The sequence below is a fragment of the Trichophyton benhamiae genome (genome assembly GCF_000151125.1).
Source record: "Trichophyton benhamiae CBS 112371 chromosome Unknown contig01145.0, whole genome shotgun sequence".
Taxonomy (NCBI): domain Eukaryota; kingdom Fungi; phylum Ascomycota; class Eurotiomycetes; order Onygenales; family Arthrodermataceae; genus Trichophyton; species Trichophyton benhamiae.
The window spans coordinates 248,377-266,542 of NW_003315111.1; the positions used below are offsets into that span (position 1 = coordinate 248,377).

The 18,166-nt window shown below is 48.2% G+C and overlaps 5 protein-coding genes across 5 annotated transcripts; 1 reads left to right on the plus strand and 4 right to left on the minus strand.

The window, feature by feature from the left end:
- Positions 1-1,190: 1,190 nt before the first annotated feature.
- Positions 1,191-2,441, minus strand: ARB_05464 (uncharacterized protein; the record flags this gene model as incomplete). Its single annotated transcript, XM_003016021.1, has 1 exon — positions 1,191-2,441. The coding sequence occupies one exon, from the start codon at positions 2,439-2,441 to the stop codon at positions 1,191-1,193; it is 1,251 nt and encodes a 416-aa protein (XP_003016067.1).
- A 91-nt stretch (positions 2,442-2,532) lies between these two features.
- Positions 2,533-3,908, minus strand: ARB_05465 (acid phosphatase, putative; the record flags this gene model as incomplete). The annotated part of the gene is made up of 3 exons (XM_003016022.1): positions 2,533-2,721; positions 2,905-3,723; positions 3,897-3,908. 3 exons carry the CDS (start codon positions 3,906-3,908, stop codon positions 2,533-2,535), a joined length of 1,020 nt encoding a protein of 339 aa, XP_003016068.1.
- Positions 3,909-4,251: 343 nt separating this feature from the next.
- Positions 4,252-5,481, minus strand: ARB_05466 (uncharacterized protein; the record flags this gene model as incomplete). Its single annotated transcript, XM_003016023.1, has 3 exons — positions 4,252-4,582; positions 4,677-5,132; positions 5,216-5,481. The coding sequence occupies 3 exons, from the start codon at positions 5,479-5,481 to the stop codon at positions 4,252-4,254; spliced, it is 1,053 nt and encodes a 350-aa protein (XP_003016069.1).
- An 807-nt stretch (positions 5,482-6,288) lies between these two features.
- Positions 6,289-13,645, minus strand: ARB_05467 (uncharacterized protein; the record flags this gene model as incomplete). Its single annotated transcript, XM_003016024.1, has 5 exons — positions 6,289-6,354; positions 6,418-7,317; positions 7,380-12,394; positions 12,453-12,777; positions 12,854-13,645. The coding sequence occupies 5 exons, from the start codon at positions 13,643-13,645 to the stop codon at positions 6,289-6,291; spliced, it is 7,098 nt and encodes a 2,365-aa protein (XP_003016070.1).
- Positions 13,646-14,451: 806 nt separating this feature from the next.
- Positions 14,452-18,120, plus strand: ARB_05468 (cell division control protein (Cdc15), putative; the record flags this gene model as incomplete). Its single annotated transcript, XM_003016025.1, has 6 exons — positions 14,452-14,687; positions 14,839-15,016; positions 15,105-15,296; positions 15,363-15,461; positions 15,519-17,889; positions 17,951-18,120. The coding sequence occupies 6 exons, from the start codon at positions 14,452-14,454 to the stop codon at positions 18,118-18,120; spliced, it is 3,246 nt and encodes a 1,081-aa protein (XP_003016071.1).
- Between the last annotated feature and the right edge of the window lie 46 nt (positions 18,121-18,166).

The window sequence follows — 18,166 nt, forward strand, 5'->3', positions numbered from 1 at the left end:
ATCAACCTGTGGGGGAGACGAACAACGACGACGATGGGACCGATGCTCGCTCCTGTGCATATTTCTCTACGTCCGTCTTTTTGCAGTGGCCAATCGGCAGCTCAAGAGCGGGCGTGTTGAAGACGCTGGCAGAGGGCATTTTAAAGGACGAGGCAGCGTGGTTTGAGTGGCCGCAGGCAGGGGGAGCATCCCGTTTGGCAGACCTACTTACATTCATACCTGTGGGACGTACGGAGTATGTACTCCGTAGCTATATTCCCCAGCAGCATCTAGTTAAAATCTCATACACACAGACGTGTCCGCTCGGGATAGTTGAATCGTCATCGTCATCCAAGAGTCTCCGCCGCAGATCTTCCTAAAAGTTGGATCTTTGGCCGAAGAGTAACGCTAGTTGGTCGATTTGCAGGTCGATTTGCAGACTTAAACATTAGCATGTCAACTTAAGAAAAGGGATGAGAAGTAAAATTACCACCCGGGGGATGATTTGGACAGCGGTTGGCTTACGCTTTTTACCACTCTTTCATGTATGGAGTTAAACGGTTTCGCCTCCCCTCAAGCTACCAACGCTCAATTCCACCGGGCTGGGACAAAGAGACCGAGAGGAAGCGTGATGGGAGTGGCCTCCACGGTCAGATGCCAGGGAGCTCCAGCTCAGTGCCAAAATACTTTTACAGGGATTGAGATTAAACAGGAGTCTTGCCCAACGTTTCTAGCAATCAACTGACTTGCCAGCAGGGACGGCGGTCCGCTTCTTTTTCTTGCTCTTGCTTTCTTTCGCATATCAATATTACTGCACACGTTTAATAATAACCAATGCCATGATACCCCTGCCTTTATAGGCGACACCAATTCCAAAAGCGATCCAAGCGTTACAGTCGTGTATTTGCCGGGCCAAGTGATGGTATTGGTTGCCGGCGTACGAGGCATGAACAGGCTAAGTTAGTTCGTTCATTATGGAACAGCCAACCATAAAATATAGTTCCATCGCAACGGGGCCGGCAAGCCAACAAACACTTCCAGAGTGACACATATTTGTTGGCAACCGGGATACAAATCTGCACGATGCACGATGCGATGTATCTAGGAGAAATAGGAGAGAATCACCTTCCAAGATATGAAGAGAGTTCTCCACAGACACCCAATGACCATCGAAACGGGGGGAGCTGCTGACAACAAACGCTCCGACAAACTCATTTGATTCCCAGGTTGAGGTCGGCCACCAATCGGAATCGAGGTTTGGCCTGCTCGTCTGCTGGATTGCCTTTCTCAGCAGTAGGGAAGAAGAAGGGCTTCACTGCAATCTTGACTACCTCGTCAAACAGTTTCCCGATAACCTCGCATTTTAGCTCATCTCCCGTCTGCCGAAAGTCGGGAAAGGCGTTTAGTTCGAGTAGCCATGCGTTGCCTGTTTCATCGACTAGGTAGTCGACCCCAAATATTTCGAATGCGTTAGGTAGCGGTTGGAAATGAACCATCATACCGCGAGCAGCTGCCTCGAATACTTCACCCGTGACCACGCAGATCTGGTCGTATACGCGGTCCTTCCATCCTGTTTCCACCGAGGCACCCTTGTCATCTAGTTTCCAGAAACGCTGAACATTCTCAGGAGCCGCGTCTTGCCCAGTAGAATCGGATTGAAGACAGGTATTGGTGAGGTGGCGACTAAGATAGCTGAGTTCGTCCTCGTCAGTCTCTCCCTTTTCCCACGGAAGAACATATGATTTATCTGCAAAGAGAGCAAGCATTTCTCGATACACATAGACTTTCAGGGAGCCAACTGCCAAAACATAAACTCGGATATGGAACTTTCGATTTGCGGCTGACGGTAGTAGGAGGGGCCGCAGGATATAGGGCTGTGCAACAAAATGCCGTAGTTGAGACGTAACAACCCCAGTGTCTGTTTTGTCATTCAGATCACCATCCGGTTCTTTGCTTATGCCTCCCTCTGAGTCTGTGTCCTCGGGTTCCCATTCTTCAAATATCTTCTGGAGAGACATTTCACTGTTGAAGAGACGGATCCCTTGTGCACGATCACTCATGCTCGGTTTCAGTATCCACCACTCCTTTTCACAGTCTTCCTTTTCCTCATTAGCCTCTAGACTCTCACGTAGCTCGTAAGCTTCAAGCAGGGCCTCATCCAGAAACTCCGCATAGTCTAATTCAAAGTCTATTGTAGGTTTAAAATGCTTCTGAAGCACACTATCGGGGTATTTCGTTATCCAATTGGCGATAGTATTAGAAAGGAAGTGTTTGCGAATCAACGCCTTTCGGATGATGTAAGAGTTTACCAGTGACGTCGATGGATGCAAGTGAACATGCTCAAAGTCGGATTTTTCATATACCCTGTATTGGAGGACTGGAGAATCAGGGTCAGGTAGCTCGGATATAGAAGATATCATTCTGTAAGGAATGTTCTTGAACTGCTTCTGTATAGCCCCCATTACAAGGGGTTGTACATAGGCGTCTTGACAATCCACAAGGGCATAAAATGTCAGAGTCTCATTCAACCTGTGTAAAAGGAAACAATCCAGTTCAGTCAGGACACATCTTTTGTGGAAGTATAGCAATAACAATCAATATATAAAAAGAGAGAGAGAGAGAGAGAGAGAGAGAGAGAGAGAGAGAGAGAGAGAGAAGAAACAAAGAAAAAGTCAATGGTATAGTATACCATGAAGATACACGGGTGAGTTGGTGAATTGGTAAGCTTGCAGAGTATACGTGCTATTTCATATCAAGTACCCCAACATTCCAATTCGTCACTCACAGCGTTATTTCACCGGAACAGCCCGGCCAATGCATGAAATTTGCCTTCAACGGAGTGACGCTGTGAAAAGAGAATAGTATCAGTGTTCTGCCATTCTATAATTTCTCATGACATTGGTAAGACAATCTTCCAAAACAAACGTACCTTGTAAAACCAGACCTGACAGCCCAGCCATCATTTCCCGGCGGGCTGGTCTGCTCACTCTTATAGACATCTCCAAATTTCGGAGCCCATTTAAAGTGTTTGTGTTGGAACCTCGTGGAAGAGGTGCCAGAGGTATCTCCATTTAGGGTACTCCCTTCTTCCTTTTGTCTAAGCAGATGTTCCTGCAGGCCGGGATCCTCACCACTTAATTCGGCATCAATTGCTTCGAAACAACTTCCCGACCAACGATTGTCTAAAATGTTCGTGTATAAAATCTTCGATTTGCTTATCCCTTGTTCAAGGGGCACGTTGATGCTGTAGAGGTCAACCCCACTGGTCCAGTTCTTGTAAAGGTGCTCTATTAACCGAACCGAGTGATTCGAGGCTTCTGATATAACGACTGGGTCATGATCGCGTGAGCTGAAAGCGAATGATAGAGCAATTGCTTTGTATCCACAAACTGCAGCCTCCATCGCTCCGCCGATGGTGCCACTGGAGAGAGAGAAGACTGCGGTGGAATTCCTTCCATAGTTTGGTCCAGAAATAACCAAATCTACCGGTCCGCGGTCTTGAAAGTAGTGGAATAAGCCGATTTGAACGCAGCTTGCGGGTGTCGAGTCAATGAGAATCCATTCGTCGCCCTCACTGCTTTCTCCTTCTTCACTGCGTGGTAGCGAGTGTATTGTGCCATCGTCTTGGAAAAGGGTCCCTGGGTGAAAGTACGTCGGTTTGACGGTAGCTCCAACCAGGTGAGCTTTGCCAATCCATGATCTCTGCCGATGCGGTAGGACGACAGATACTACATGGCCGGAGGACTGGAGGGTATGGATAAGAGAATGTATGTACGGCGAGGATTGAGACGAAGGCGGACCGTCGTCGTTAACGACCTTGTTTGGCCATACGTTAGTTCACCACCACCTACTTGAACAATACCCGGAAAAAAGCACCGGGAACGACTGCAGGATAGACTGTGGCGGGAATAACTTACAAGGATGTGCATCTTGCAGGCTGCGAACCGTAGTTAGGAGGCTGGCTGTTGTCGAAAGGTCATTTCTTATTTCAATGATGGAAGTTCGCCCCGCGAAATAGTTAGTTAACTAACTACCTGTGGGGGTTTTAACTAGTGGTTATTTCTCCCATGTGCCAAACCCGGCATAACTAATAGTTACCATCAACCTGGACATCTTTATATCTCGTCTTTTTTACTGGTAGATCCGGGGACTATATGACTATAAAACAGGGGCGAGTAAGACTATTACGGCTCTTATTAGTTATTATTAATTATATCTCCCAGCGGTATGGAACCGATCTTCCCCACGGCTGAGGGAGGGCAACGATCACGGCTAGATCCCGCTCAACTCGCTTCCTTGATCTTCATCTGGCCCGTTATCCTCGTTTGAGCCATATGCTGACGGCTCATCCTCTTCCTCAGCCTTGATATCGGGAGACAGCCTTGCGGCAACACCCTCTTGCATAGCTGTAGATGGCTCTGAGCTGTCTTTAAACCCATCGTCGGAGTCGACATCCTCCTCTTTCTTAACGACCATCCTCTCATTCCCCGAAGACCGGCTTGAGAGGGCAAGCCAGACTCCAGTGGCAACTGATGTAGAAATGAGCCAAAACATAGAACCAAAGGTCAGGAACGAGAGAGTTCTCCAGTTATACATAATCCACCTATGTATTTTGAGGTTAGCAAGAAGTCCCAATATCAAATGGCATCACAAGTAAGCCCCTAGAACCGACAGATACAATCTCGGAGCATGCATACCGTAGGCCAGTAAATCTCGCGTCTATTCTCACTCTTGCTTTATACACTTGAATCCGTTCGTTGCTTTGAATCTCTAGCCTGAGACCCCTTGGTACTTGTCCTTTTCCTTTGTGGAACTGAACCCGTTCCATCATTCCAATACTAAGCACCTCTGCTTCTCGTTTTAGCCCGAGAATATAGAGTGGAAGTCTCCATAGCTGTCGAGCTGTATCTACCATGGGAGATGTGTAGGTCAGCATGGCCGAGCGGCGTGATCGCAGCAGCACGTTCTCAGATGCATTTGCAATGGATCCAGCTAAATCATCAGGCTCTCTGAGAAAGGCAAGATCAAGCATAAAATTACCTGCAGCACGATTGGCAGGAGTAGAAGGGAGCTGTAATATCACCTTGACGTCGTACTTTTGAAGTGGAACCATGCGTGACCCCAAAACCGCCGTACCATATGGAAAGCTCGTACTGTATAGTCTTGTTATTTTGGATTCTAGACACAAACAGCTTCGTCATGGACCAAGCTATCCATTTTCTTGTATCCGACTTACTCATATTGAAGGTGGATTTGCCGTTCAAGGCTAATTTGGGGTACATAGTTGTAGTAAAACACCCAGTATGCTATGGTAGATATACCAAATAGAGCAAAGGTGGCACAGGTGAAGAGAAATACGCTTATATATGACCGTTGAGCGGACTTCGACGTAGCAGCCTGGATGGGCCGTAGTATAATGGACTGCCTGGAGATCAATAACGGGTATAAGAAACTGGGCATTGTAGGGTATTCGTACCGAGACCCCTTGCTCTTGTTGGACATTCGCCATTGTTTCCAAGTCTTAGTTGGGGGTTATCCTCATCACAACTTGCCACTGAGCATTGCAAAAATTGGAAAACTAGAAATCTGAACCTGGAAGATCCCTCTGCCTGAAGTCAAGTGTTGCAATTTTGCATCTATGTTATGGGATGAGATGATCGTATGTCGATGTTGACGTTTGTTGCTAAAACCAGGGAAGACGAGACAGATCTAGTACTACCTATCACGTGCAAATATCAAGATCTAGAGTAACGTAGGAGAAGAATGTCTGCAGATAATCGAATTCAGCTCTTGCAAGTGTTTATTATGACCTAGTGTAATACTAACAAAGCTTTGCCCCCAGCGATGATTGAGAGTCCCGTTGCTTATTTCTCTCTTGTTTGTGCATACGAATTTTGTCCTGCATGGCTAGAATTAAGAAACGTCGGGTGCACAAAATGAGTATGAAGATAAACAGCTGAATAGATAGTAAACAGAAGCAAAACAAAACACCTATTTTTTAAGATTACATAGGACCTTGACGAATAAACAACCCCCAGATCATGCATGCATGCCGTCCAAAACAAAGTAGCGAACCATGAAACCCATCCGAGCGGTATCTAAAGAAATTTGTAAAAGGGAGAGGAAGGTACATATGCGCATGTGAAGGCTTGAAAAGATTAAGATAAGCGTATGGAGTCGGGGTATGTTTGTTCATCGTCATAGTCATCATCAAGGTCACAGCCAGTGACTAGTTCCAAGGAAGAATCCGTCGTATGGATTTCGTCTCATATACTTTTTTTTCACTTCAACTATTTGGTAGAAGAGAATTTAACTTAGAGTGCGGGGGCTTTGCTGTTGAATGTGCTGCAGAAGAGCATCGAACAGACGACCAATCTAGAAGACACATGTTAGCATCATGCTATATGAGTCGGGTAGTTAACTATAGGACCTCCATACCTCAGGCGCCGCTTGAATAAAAGGCAAGCGGAAGAATGAGTAATTGCCATTCTGCAACAGCTCTTGGAGTGTAATGATAAGACCCCAAGGGTGAGGTCGATGGACAATCAATCGCTCTAGCAATACACGGATGATCTGCTCGCGAATATGAGTTTCATGCTGAGCCGCAGTCTCTGAGCCGAAGATGTTGAGTATGGCGAAGCTAAAGAAATGGGTGTGGCTGTTCGGATATCGTAGTTGATTTACAATGGCACTAAGGAGATAATACCGGGCCTCTGGTCGTAGCATGTTCACTAACTTCTCCAGGAACCCAAGAGCGGGGGAGTTGCTGAAAGAAGCTGTGCCAGGCTTCTGAGCTGATGAAGAGACGGCACTCTGACCAATGTACAGAACAAGTGCCTCCAAAAGAACCGTATTAACGTTGATTGGGTTAAAGAATAGCCCGGTGTCTCTTGCCGGGGGATTATAAATGATCTCCGATATTTGTTGAATAGCAGCATCAGCAGTGTTGAAATTCCGTAATGCATTGTCCACCGGTGCCTTGATCATTGCATCCTGGAGTGGTGTGATGATGTCGGCGGTGATTTTTGGTGCTTTGCTCATTTCCTCCAATCGATCAACCTTCAAGCCGTCACGGAACGGATCAGGTAATTTTTGGAATGACGATGGATAAGCGCTCAACACGAGGTTTCGAAGTTGGCTACAGTGGGTGGGTATAACAGTGCAGAATTGGAAATGATTTTCGGCAACGAACTCCGGGAAATCATGGTGCAAAATCAAAAGAATTCGAAGCACTCCTTTGTAGATATCCTTGGCCACATAGGTCACAGATGCGGATTTAAGCTGCTCGCCGATATATGACAGCAGCACTTGCATTATTTCACAAAACGGTTCCCAGCCCTATGGATACAATTAGTAAAATCATTTCAAGATAATATGGATAGCGAAAGGTATGTACTCACCACCTGATCATCCAAGGTAAGCATCTCAGCCATAAACACGCGGTGAGAAATAAGCGATAGCCATCCGTAGATGAATCCTGGTATGTGTTTAGGCTGGAGTGACAAGAACTTGTCTGCAAAAGCCAGCATCATGCCCTTGTGCTGGTCTGTCTGTGCAAGGCCACTGGCAGCATACTCGCAAAGAATGCTCGAAAAGAGTCTGAAAAATACTCGCTGGTTGAAGCTATCACCTCGCATGACTTGATGGTGATTGAGAACCAAAACCAACAGAGAGAGGATAGAATTCAAGTATGCCGACTTGCTAGCCTTGACCGCACCGTCAGCATCGCCTTGGAATTTCACCAATAGTATAACCAGCTTGGCGAGAGCGTCGATATACAAGAATGCCTCATCGATGTTTCCACTGACGTTTTGATACTCGTGCTCGAACATGGCAACGGATATATCAATGCTGAGCCTGAAAAACAAGGCTGAGTCTTCCTGTGTGTTCATGACCTGTCTGTGGTGCATATCTTTCAAGAAGGCACTATACATCCTGTCGTTGGATCCGGGGAACTTGTATACGCCAATCCACTCACTGAAGATATACTCCATCTGATCTCTCTTTGATCGAGCCAAGTCGCTCAAAAGAGTGTTGGCTGATTCTGGAATACCAGACTCTCGAAGGGTCTGGATGATCTCACGAGCAAGGGGAAGATCAGGTTCTTCGACAACCCATTGGTTCAGCGCATCCAGACTCCCAGAAAAGTCAGATCGTAGTGCTGATGGTTCATCATTCAGTAAAACGCGGTTCATCAATGCAGATAGTAACTCCAATGCGGCGTGGCTCTTGTCCTTGATCAGTTTGGCAATATTCATGTCAATTCGATGAAGATCCATCAATCCAGCGTCGATAAGGGCAACCGTGACTGGGACATTGAACATCTGCCCATCATCAACCTCAGCGAGGACTGCCCATACATATCTTGCCACCAGCGATGAGAGTTCACATATCTTGGTCAACAGATGAACGAGAACTTCTATTTCAAGGTTTTTCTCGGTTTGAGTGTAAAGGGCATTACAGATTTTCATAGCAGCCAATCTTGCCAACTCTTCGCCATTCTGGGATGAGAGAATAGCTCTGAGGACCTGATTATATGAATGGAGGATAGGGCTATCCCTTGCAATGTCCTTGATATGTTCATCCTTCTCGGATCGGGTGGTGTGCTGAAGCTCAACAACAAGCCCGTCAATCTTCTCGCGTGGAGTAGACGCTTCCAAAAAGCCGTTGATCTGTGGTTGGGTGCCAGCAAGCGCCTGTTGTTGAACATCTGCATCCTGTGGACCTCGGCTAGCGGGGTGAGGAATCGCGGATTGGTCCGCTGGGGTGCTTAAGTTAGGCATGCCTGGGAAAGCTTCTTGAAGAACGTCTGGTATTTGTTTACCCGAGTCTGTCGATGCATGCTGGATATGTGTTGGGCCTGCTCCACGCGACTGGCGGGCGAACTCTTCGTATATGGCTAGTTGCTCTTTGTTTAATCCTCCAGGAACCTGTCTGTATGGTTCCGGAATAAACAAAGCCCATCGGCTCATAGAAGGATCAATGAATGCTTCATTGGGTCGCGCGATACGATGGCGCCTACGGGCCTCAAGTTGTGATTCAATAACCTTTTCGATCTCTGGGAGAGACTTTTCCTCAGCTGCCTTTTCAACAATACCGCAAGCAGCATCCAGATTGTCGTTCACGCACATAAGGATAAGACCCTCTGGCATCGGTTGATCCGAGTACTCTTGCTGGATCATACGGATGTAGTTCGTCATGCTCATTTTCAGGGGTTCCTTGCAAGTAACGAGAGCAAGGCTACCAGCAAGAGCACGAACCATAGTCCCTGCTGCCTGGCGAACTTTTTCCTCATCTGGCTCCATGGCAAAATCCTTCAAGATTAACTGAGCAGCTGAGATGGAGGCGATGGTTATCGAGCGCTCAACGACTGGTGCAATAATTTCGGCAATTGCACGTTCAACAGCACCGTGAACAATTTGTTTTAGAGTGTTGGGATCGGCAGATGGCGGGAAGACAAGAATTTGGTCGAGCTTAGGGAGGTTTGAGATAATGGAAGGAGATATTCGATCGGCTCGGATGCCACGGTTCATGCCAGTGAGCGACATATCATCGAATGCCTCTAATCCTTCTGGGAGACAAGCGACGGGTAATCCTTCATGGAGCTGAGCTGGGCGTTCTCTAATGCATGTCGACGGTTCGATTGTCTTGTGGTCAAGTTCCAAGTCTCCACAGAGTACTTCGATTTCGAACTTAAGGATCATCTTCAATTCAGCGAAGTGGTAAATTTCAATCAATAGTGCAATGATGTCCATCAACCACGGGTTTGGAGGTTTGAAAATTGATGATTTCATGGCTTGACTCAGGACCTTGCAGGTGAACGGAATGGCGACGGTAAGGCGTTGACTATCGAATGCTTCTATAAGCAGCTCCTTGAAGTAGATATTCTTGTGCTTAATGGGCTTGTCTTTCGCAATTGTCAGAGAGCCTAGCCAGCCACCAAGATTCTTTAGATGAGTGCGGTCAATCGTAGAATTCATTGTCGATTCCGCATTGAGTAGCCTGATAGAGCTGACGTAGGTTTCCCTAAGCACTTCTGCCCATAACGTCTTGTCATCGATAAGTTCCAAAAGGTCTAGGTATAGTTGCTGGAAATTTGGTTGTAGCTTTGCTCGCTCCTCCACGAGATACGAAGCAAACCATTGATGATGCTCATCCTTCAAGCTCTCTCGAAGATCTTGAAGTTTCGACTTGATGTTTTGCTCTGAAACGTTGTTCAGGATGAAAAGGATCTTGTCGTGAGTGTCTTCATCTGGCTCCTTATAGATATCTGGCCGAAGTGGGGGTCCTACGTGTAGAGACTGGAATTTGCGGGGCGATCCTTCGTTGACAAGTTCGTTAACACTGCCATTAGCGAGGGACAATCCATCAGTTACGCCGTTAGCTTCCGTTCCATCAACACCATTGATCGGATGGTGACCTTGTTCACGAAGGACTTCCTCTGCTTTGCGGTGGATATTAGAACCCTGAAGGCTAGGTATCTGAAGTAGGAGGCTGCAAAACCCAACCCACTCAGGCAACCGGCTTATTAACTGCTCAATGGCTTCAACACCGAATTTATATAGAGACTCGTGAGGTTCGTGTTCGCGTACAGCGTCTAAAATCATCCCAAGACCAACTTTTAAGGGTATCCCAGAAATAAGCTTAAAATTGATAATGCCACCAAACATGACAGCCGTCTTCGTGAGAGCTTCAAGCGGATACTCATGATAGCAATGATATTCATCGATGAGACCATGAACCATGCAGGTGAAAAGGTCCTGTTCAGCAGGCTCGCGAGAGGATTTGTACCGTCTCATAAGCTCAAGGATTTCCCGGAGAGAGAGCTCTTCATGGTACATCTTCCCGAAAAGATCACGCATTTTCTTATCGATGTCCTCGGGAATGGCATTTCCCCGGACACTGTTGGCCTCAATAACATCATCAAACCCCTCACCATAGTTAATTAGTCTGGGGTAAGTTTGAAGGCAGATCCGTTGAATAGGGGTTAGATTTTCGTGGTCAGTGATGTAGTCTTCCAGAATCATCAAGAGAGCGAATACGGTCTTGACGGATAGGCTGACCATTTGCGGAGTTGGTTGTTCCCCTCTCTGCACTCGCAACTCGTCTTCAGCCTTAATTCTGAGGAACTTGGCCAGCAACCCACCCATATCAACTGGCGTTTTTCCAGCGGTCCCCTTCACCCACTGCTCCAGGTCGAAGGAACCTTTCTGGTGGGCAAGGGAAGCAAGATCCATGGCAAGGCCATTGGTAAAATCCAATAGATAGTCAAGCCAGCCGTGCTCAACTGCATGCTCATAGATCAGATCAGTACAAGAAGGATCCTGAGTGAAAGCATGGAACAATTGCTCTCCGACCCATTGTTGGTTGAGTTTCCAAACTCCGTGAAGAGCGAACTGGTATCCATCCTGTCGCTTCAAGATAAATATCATGAATGATCTGACAAGGAAATTATGTTGGACGTTGGTCCAGGGCTGGGGTATGGCAAATGCGGAGCAGAGGAAGGTTGGGAGGTCGTGTTGGAGGATAGTCTTGACAAAGTTTTGGCTCTCTGGAAGAGCCCATGTTGCAGGCGAGACAAGTATTAGATCAAAAATCGCTTTTGTGGCATCCAGGGAGCGGAGAGGGTTGTTCTTGGTTTGCTCTGCCTGGAGTTTGACGGTTTCAGACGCATCATCAAAGATATCGGAACTAAAGGCGGAACGGAAGTTGGGGATCTGTGATGTATCGATGCCGGGTGTGTCAATTCCAGCACAGAGAAACGCAGTCAAAAAGGAGAACTGAGCGTTTTTATGAGCCCAGTCACCTCCCCAAAGCATCTGAAGATCCAGTGAATTGTCCTCCTGGGCGACAGGAAGCAACGCATTGAATATTCTTGCAAACTGGGAGTTATCGACACGAAGTCCATCTTTATCAAACTGCCGCACAGCCTCTGGCCAGTTTATCGGCTGAGAAGCGTGTTGCTTTAGGAGAGTTGACACCAAAAGGTCGAGTGGATACTGTTGCCAGGACTGAGAGAGTACAATGAAGAGGATTGCATTGCCAATTTGTTCCCCGCTAAACGCATCTGAACCAGCGGCCTTGATGGTGTCAAGCATGGTATCGGGATCACCCAGGGATTGAGGACCGCGAGCCTGGATTTGACGGACTAGGGACAGTCGAGGATCTGTGAGGGAAAACATCTGTAAAGCCGAATCAACCTCGATTGGGACCTCGGAATCTGCATTTTGGTAGCGTATGCGAACATCATAGATAAGCTTCTTTTTCATATCCTCGTTAAAATTACGGGGGGGATTAAAGATAAGTCGTTCGATGGTAAGAGCGATAAAGGATGGTGTTGAATCTTTATTAGAGTCTGAGATGGTGGAGAGGCTCTGGAGGAATTGAGGGAGAGATGCTGATAGGATCGCGTCGGCTATAGAGAGTCAGTATGTCGAGAGCATTGAGGTCATTACCGAGATGGATTGGCTTACCTTTGGTACGGAGGTCAGACTTTGTGACATTTTTAAAGGCAAGAGTAAGAGCGGTTTTGAGTATGGGATCGAGTTTAAAATGGTCGAGAAAGGTGGAGAGATCAAAGTCTCTGAATATGTCACCTTCAGACGTATCGATAGTCTCTGCTATCTTTCGACCCTGGTCGGGGTCGAGAGCCACCTTCTGCACCTCCTGGACCAACAAAGGGTAATTCCCGGAGTTGTCAACATTTTTGTTGGCTCCAGAAAATATCTGGCCAGCATTGCTTGAGAGCAGACGGCGGAAGTACTTTGAGAACACTTCCATACCGTTGGAGTTTACGAGCTATATAAAAAGTTAGTCGCTAATTGGTCAAATTGAAAAAGATGGGATGAATGGTTACAAGGGATGTAAAACTAACCCTGTGAATCTGTGCCGCTTTGGTTTCCCACTTCTCTTTCCCTTCTTTCTCGTTGATCGAGTCCAGCAGAAGAAAAACCTGGACTACAGATATCTTCGAGAGTGATGATTGACTGGAGCCAGCGCCACCCGTTGACGACACTGTCGCGGAAGACGGTTTATCGGATGGAAACCCGGTAGGAGAGCCGACTGCAGTACCGGTCAACAAAGGAGAGAACGTGGCGCCTCTTGACACGGCAGTACCACCACCACCGCCTCCTCCACCCCCACCACTACCTCCTCCTCCTGGTGCGGAAGCCGTTGGGGTCGCCAGGTGCGAAACTGCTGAAGGGGGAAGTGGTGTGGTAGATTTTGGAGATGTAATTGAATGTTGTTGTGATTGTTGTTGTGAAGGGTGCTGTGCGCCAGCTTGGAAAGAAGAAGCAAAGGGAGAAGGAGTTGGGGCTGGCGAAGGATTACCACGCGCAGCTGGGAGCCGAGAGCCCGAGCTCAGGATGGCGGAGAATGTAGAGGTCAATGGAGACGTGGCAGGCCCGGGAGCAGGCGTTGGGTTGCTAGTGTGGGACGGAGATGCAACTGCACCTGCGGCGGGTGTCCGGCGAGACGGAGAGGATGTACCGGTTGAAGAAGATAGGTTAGCTGTCGCAAGGGTAAGAGGACGACGAACGGACGCTTGAGACGACGGGACGCCCCAAGCTGACGGCTGGAGTCTCGAAGATCGAGCAGTAGTGGGCTGATCGGAGCCGGAAGCAATCGAGGATTGGGCGGAGTGAGAAGGGGAAGGGAAGGTCATCTAGGAGACGCGATCATTTGATCTGATCGTGATTGGACACTTGATAGAGAGCAGGGCGAGGCAAAGAAAGGTAGAGGAATAAATAAGTAAATCAATAGCAAAAAGGAAGCCCAGTGCAACGGGTTGGTTTGGCGACTGTGGTTTGCTGCAGGGTGACCTCAGACAAGCGAGCCTCTCTCGTAACGGCGGGCGTGTGTTTGATGGAGACGTAGGCGTCAAACAAGAGGTGCAAAGCTCCGTTGCCGCGATCCAGCTGATTGAGGAGGGCAGAACAGACCGTCTGAACCTCGTTGTTTTTTGCTCGGGAAGAAGTCCTGGTGTCGGCTGTGGGAGTGCTGCGTTCTCTGGGGGGGTTCGTGATGGTGCAGGATGGAGGTTGAAGTTCGAAAGTTGAGGTTGGAGAAAGAAGAAAAAGGCGGACAAGGGAGGCAGAAAAAAAGGCCTGCGGTGGGCGGGGCGAGCCACTTGCGCAGACTGATGATGTAATCATACACGTGACATGTTGCCCCGGGCAACCGCCGACGGTAAACACGGCGAGCCTGGACAAGCTCGAGGCGCCGGCGCTTCTGCTCTCTTCCTGACCGTCCATGATCCTCACCACCTCCCACCCCATTACCCCCTTTGACATCTATCGCTCACTTCTTGTTACGATTTACGATTTTCTTTTGCTCTTTGTTTTCCTTCTACGAACACGAAAAAGAATTATTAACAAAGCCCAAAAAAAAAAAAAAAAAAAGGGGGGAAGCTCGAGGATATAGACCTTGGAAACGTCCAAACTTATCTGTGACATATCTATATCTGGAACGATGCCGGCAGCTGTGGCGGATACTCCTTCCATTTCTTTATCATGTAAGTTGACAGTTTCCACGGTCACAGCTTCGTTCCTGGAGCTTCGGCTAACCGTTGTTTTAGTTGCGAATAACTTCTGGGGCAAAGATGACGCTGGCGTCCTGCCTATGCTCGAACGCATGCACAATGCAAAGTCAACATGCGACGAACTACGGTCATTCTATAGCAGTGAGTTGCTGAACTTCAAGAAGAAGTAATTTCGAAAATTGGATGGTTGCTGACTTACCTGGGTTAGCACGCGCCGCTATCGAGGATGAATATGCTCGGAAGCTCCTGGCGCTCTGCCGCAAGCCCCTTGGAGCACACGAGTCGGGAACGCTCCGGTCCTCACTGGACACTGTCAGAGGGGAGACAGAAGTAATCGGCAAGACACACTCCGCAATTGCATCTCAGATGAAGACTGAATTGGAAGAACCACTTGCCGCATTTGCTGGTGGAATGAAGGAGAGGCGGAAGATTGTACAGAATGGCATCGAGAAGCTTTTAAAGATTAAGATGCAGCAGACTCATGCTGTGAATAAGGTATACCCCCATAGGAGACTTTCGTACCAGCCCTGCTACTTCACTGCTCAATGCTAACGTATACTAGTCACGAGATAGATATGAACAGGACTGCCTTAGGATTAAAGGATACCTCGCTCAAGGCCATATGGTCATGGGGCAGGAGGAGCGCAAGAATAAGGCGAAGCTTGAGAAGACCCAAATACAGCTGGCTTCAAATAGTAGCGAATATGAAGCGGCGATCAAGGTGCTGGAAGAGACTACCGGCCGATGGAATAAAGAGTGGAAAGCAGCATGTGATGTAAGTGATACTACACCTCTTTTTTTTAAAAAAAGAGTGATATTGATCACTGACTATCACTGTTAGAAATTCCAAGATCTCGAGGAAGAAAGACTGGACTTTTCGAAAAGCAGTTTGTGGAATTATGCCAACATAGCATCAACTGCATGCGTTAGTGACGATGCAGTAAGTGATGAGTGAAGCACATACTACGATACTAGAAACTAACTTACTTTGCTCTAGTCTTATGAGAAAATTCGAGTCTCACTAGAAGACTGTGAGGTCGAGAAAGACATCGCTTCTTTTATAAAGGAGAAGTCCACTGGACAGGAAATTCCCGATGCTCCCAAGTATATCAACTTTTGCCGCGGCGACTTAAACGACACAGCTTCTGAGGCCTCAGAGGAGGAAAACTACTCCGTTGCGCAATTCCAGCGCACTATCAACCCAGCATATAGAAGCTCCTCGCCCCAGCCTTCTACTTACGAATCACACCATGACCCCGACTCGGAGCTTGCTCACCACATAATTCCATCTTCTCACCCTGCTCAGTCAAGTCGCGAAAACACAATGACACCCCAAAAGAAGCCCTCTGCTCCGCCTCCAGCATCTGGATCCCCTGCGTCAGACCCACGAAGGAAGCAGCATGTCCCTCCTAATTACCAGCCAAGCCAGCATGGTGAAATACCAGCTAGTATTCCCCATAACGAGTATCCGGCTGATGGAATGACGATGTTCTGCCGCCCCGGGCCACCATCAGAGAGGAACACTGCTACTCCGTCAATTAGAGATTCTCAAAGTGATCTCTCTAACCCCACATCTTTCTCGAGTATGGAGCCACCGAGTGGTCATCAATCTCCAATTAAGTACACTCCTGTTGGTACGCCGCCTGCTCCAGCTCCCGTAACAGCTCCTGGACCCGCTCCAGCCAAGGCCCCTGCCCCAGCTTCCGCTCCAGCTCCTGCTCCAGCCCCAGCCCCGGCCCCGGCCCCTACTCAGACCCAACCACCCAATACAGCGACATCGACCAAAGAGGTCCAGAAAAAACGAAGTGGTTTCTTTAGCAACAGTCCATTCCGCAGAAAGAGCAAACATGAAAAGGATCGTCGGGCACAGTCTGTTGCTCCTGCACCAACACAGAATCGCAGAACGTGGGCTGCACCGCCTAAACAGACAAGAGCTCTCTTGGGAACTCAGTCTGACTTGGGTCCAAACCATCGGGCCCCCAGCCCGGAGCCTGTTGACCCCCGAGCAAATTTCCAACTGAACGTTGGAAACAACGTGTTTGACGTTGCATCCCCTGATGCCGCTAAGAATGGCAAGGCCAAACCTGCAAATGGAGATGTTGACCCAATTGCTCAGGCCCTCGCCGACCTGAAGGGTGTTGGAAAGCAGGCATCCATTCGTGTATCTGCAGATAGATATGCAGGACTTGCAAGCCCAGCTCCCCCAGCGTCTACATCTACGCCTGCCCCCGCGCCAGCCGCAGCGCCAGCTTCTGCCCCAGTATCTAATAGGCCCTCTACTTCTCATCGTGAAGGCCCTCCTCCGTCTTACAAGGATACGTCCGTTAAGCGCCTAGATGCGCCATCACCCGCTTTCACGGCTGCGCAAATGCACAAAACCACCCGCAAATATGTTGGTCAGACTCAAAGTCTCTTCAGCAAACCAATTCGTACTCGGGAAAGAGCCAATACTGTTGACCAGGTTATCCCAAGGGCTACATCCCCTATTCCTAAGAGGTCCCCGAGCCCTCAACCACAGCAGAATACCACTACACGCCCAGGCTCTCAACTCGGCAGTGCTTCTCAGCCAAGAACACCTGCGTATAAGTCTGAGAGCATGAATAGTAGATATAGACATTCGCACTCACAGTCTGCCACTCCTACCAAGATTGTCCGAGAGCCCTCTCGTTCTCCTCAATACTCCCGTCAAGCATCTCCGAATGATGTGAGGCCAGAGGTACGCAATGAGTCTAGAACAGAGACTAGAAATACTATCCGAACTGAAGTCCGCAATGAACCACCACGTAATGAAGCAAGGCAGGAGACACGGGCTGAGCCACCAAGAAATGAGGTTAGGAATGAAGTACGAACTGAACCACCGCGACAAGAAGTGAGACAAGATGCACGAACTGAACCACCGAAACAGGATGTTAGACAGGAGGTAAGAAATGAACCACCACGAAACGAGGGGAGACCCAGTACACGCAATGGAATCCGAAATGATCCACCCCCAAATAATGTCAGACGGTCTGCCTCTCCTCAGCCCCAGTTTAGACGACCAGAACGGCCCGCAAGTGCAAGTGGAATGGAGCTCCAACTGTCGACCAATGATGTAAACCAGCATATGGGAGGTCACAACGACGGTTATCCGCCTTATCAAGGTGAGTACCAAGGAGGATACCAAGGAGGATATCAAGGAGGATATCAGGGAGGATATCAGGGCGGAAATGCCTATGGCCATCATCAGCAACAACGCCCTCATTCCATGTACTATGGCGCCACTCCCGATTACGGCCATGGGGCCCAGGATCAACATTCAGGAACCAGGAGTGTGATAATGGCGGAAGCTCCAACAATCAGCCGTGATGGCAGGCCAATTCTTCATTTTGGTGAGTTCCGCTCCATATTTACAGCTTTGATAATGAGTCTCTTATCTAACTCTACCTCTAGCTCGTGCAATGTATTCTTATACTGCAGCCATCCCTGAAGAACTTGGATTTGCCAAAGGAGACATCCTCGCCGTGCTAAGGCATCAAGATGATGGATGGTGGGAGGCTGAAATCACCAACCAGCCAACTCGTCCAGGCCTAGTGCCCAGCAATTACCTTCAACCTTGCTAAACTCTACCATTCCATCTTTCTTAATTTCAAATCGCTCGCTTTGCAG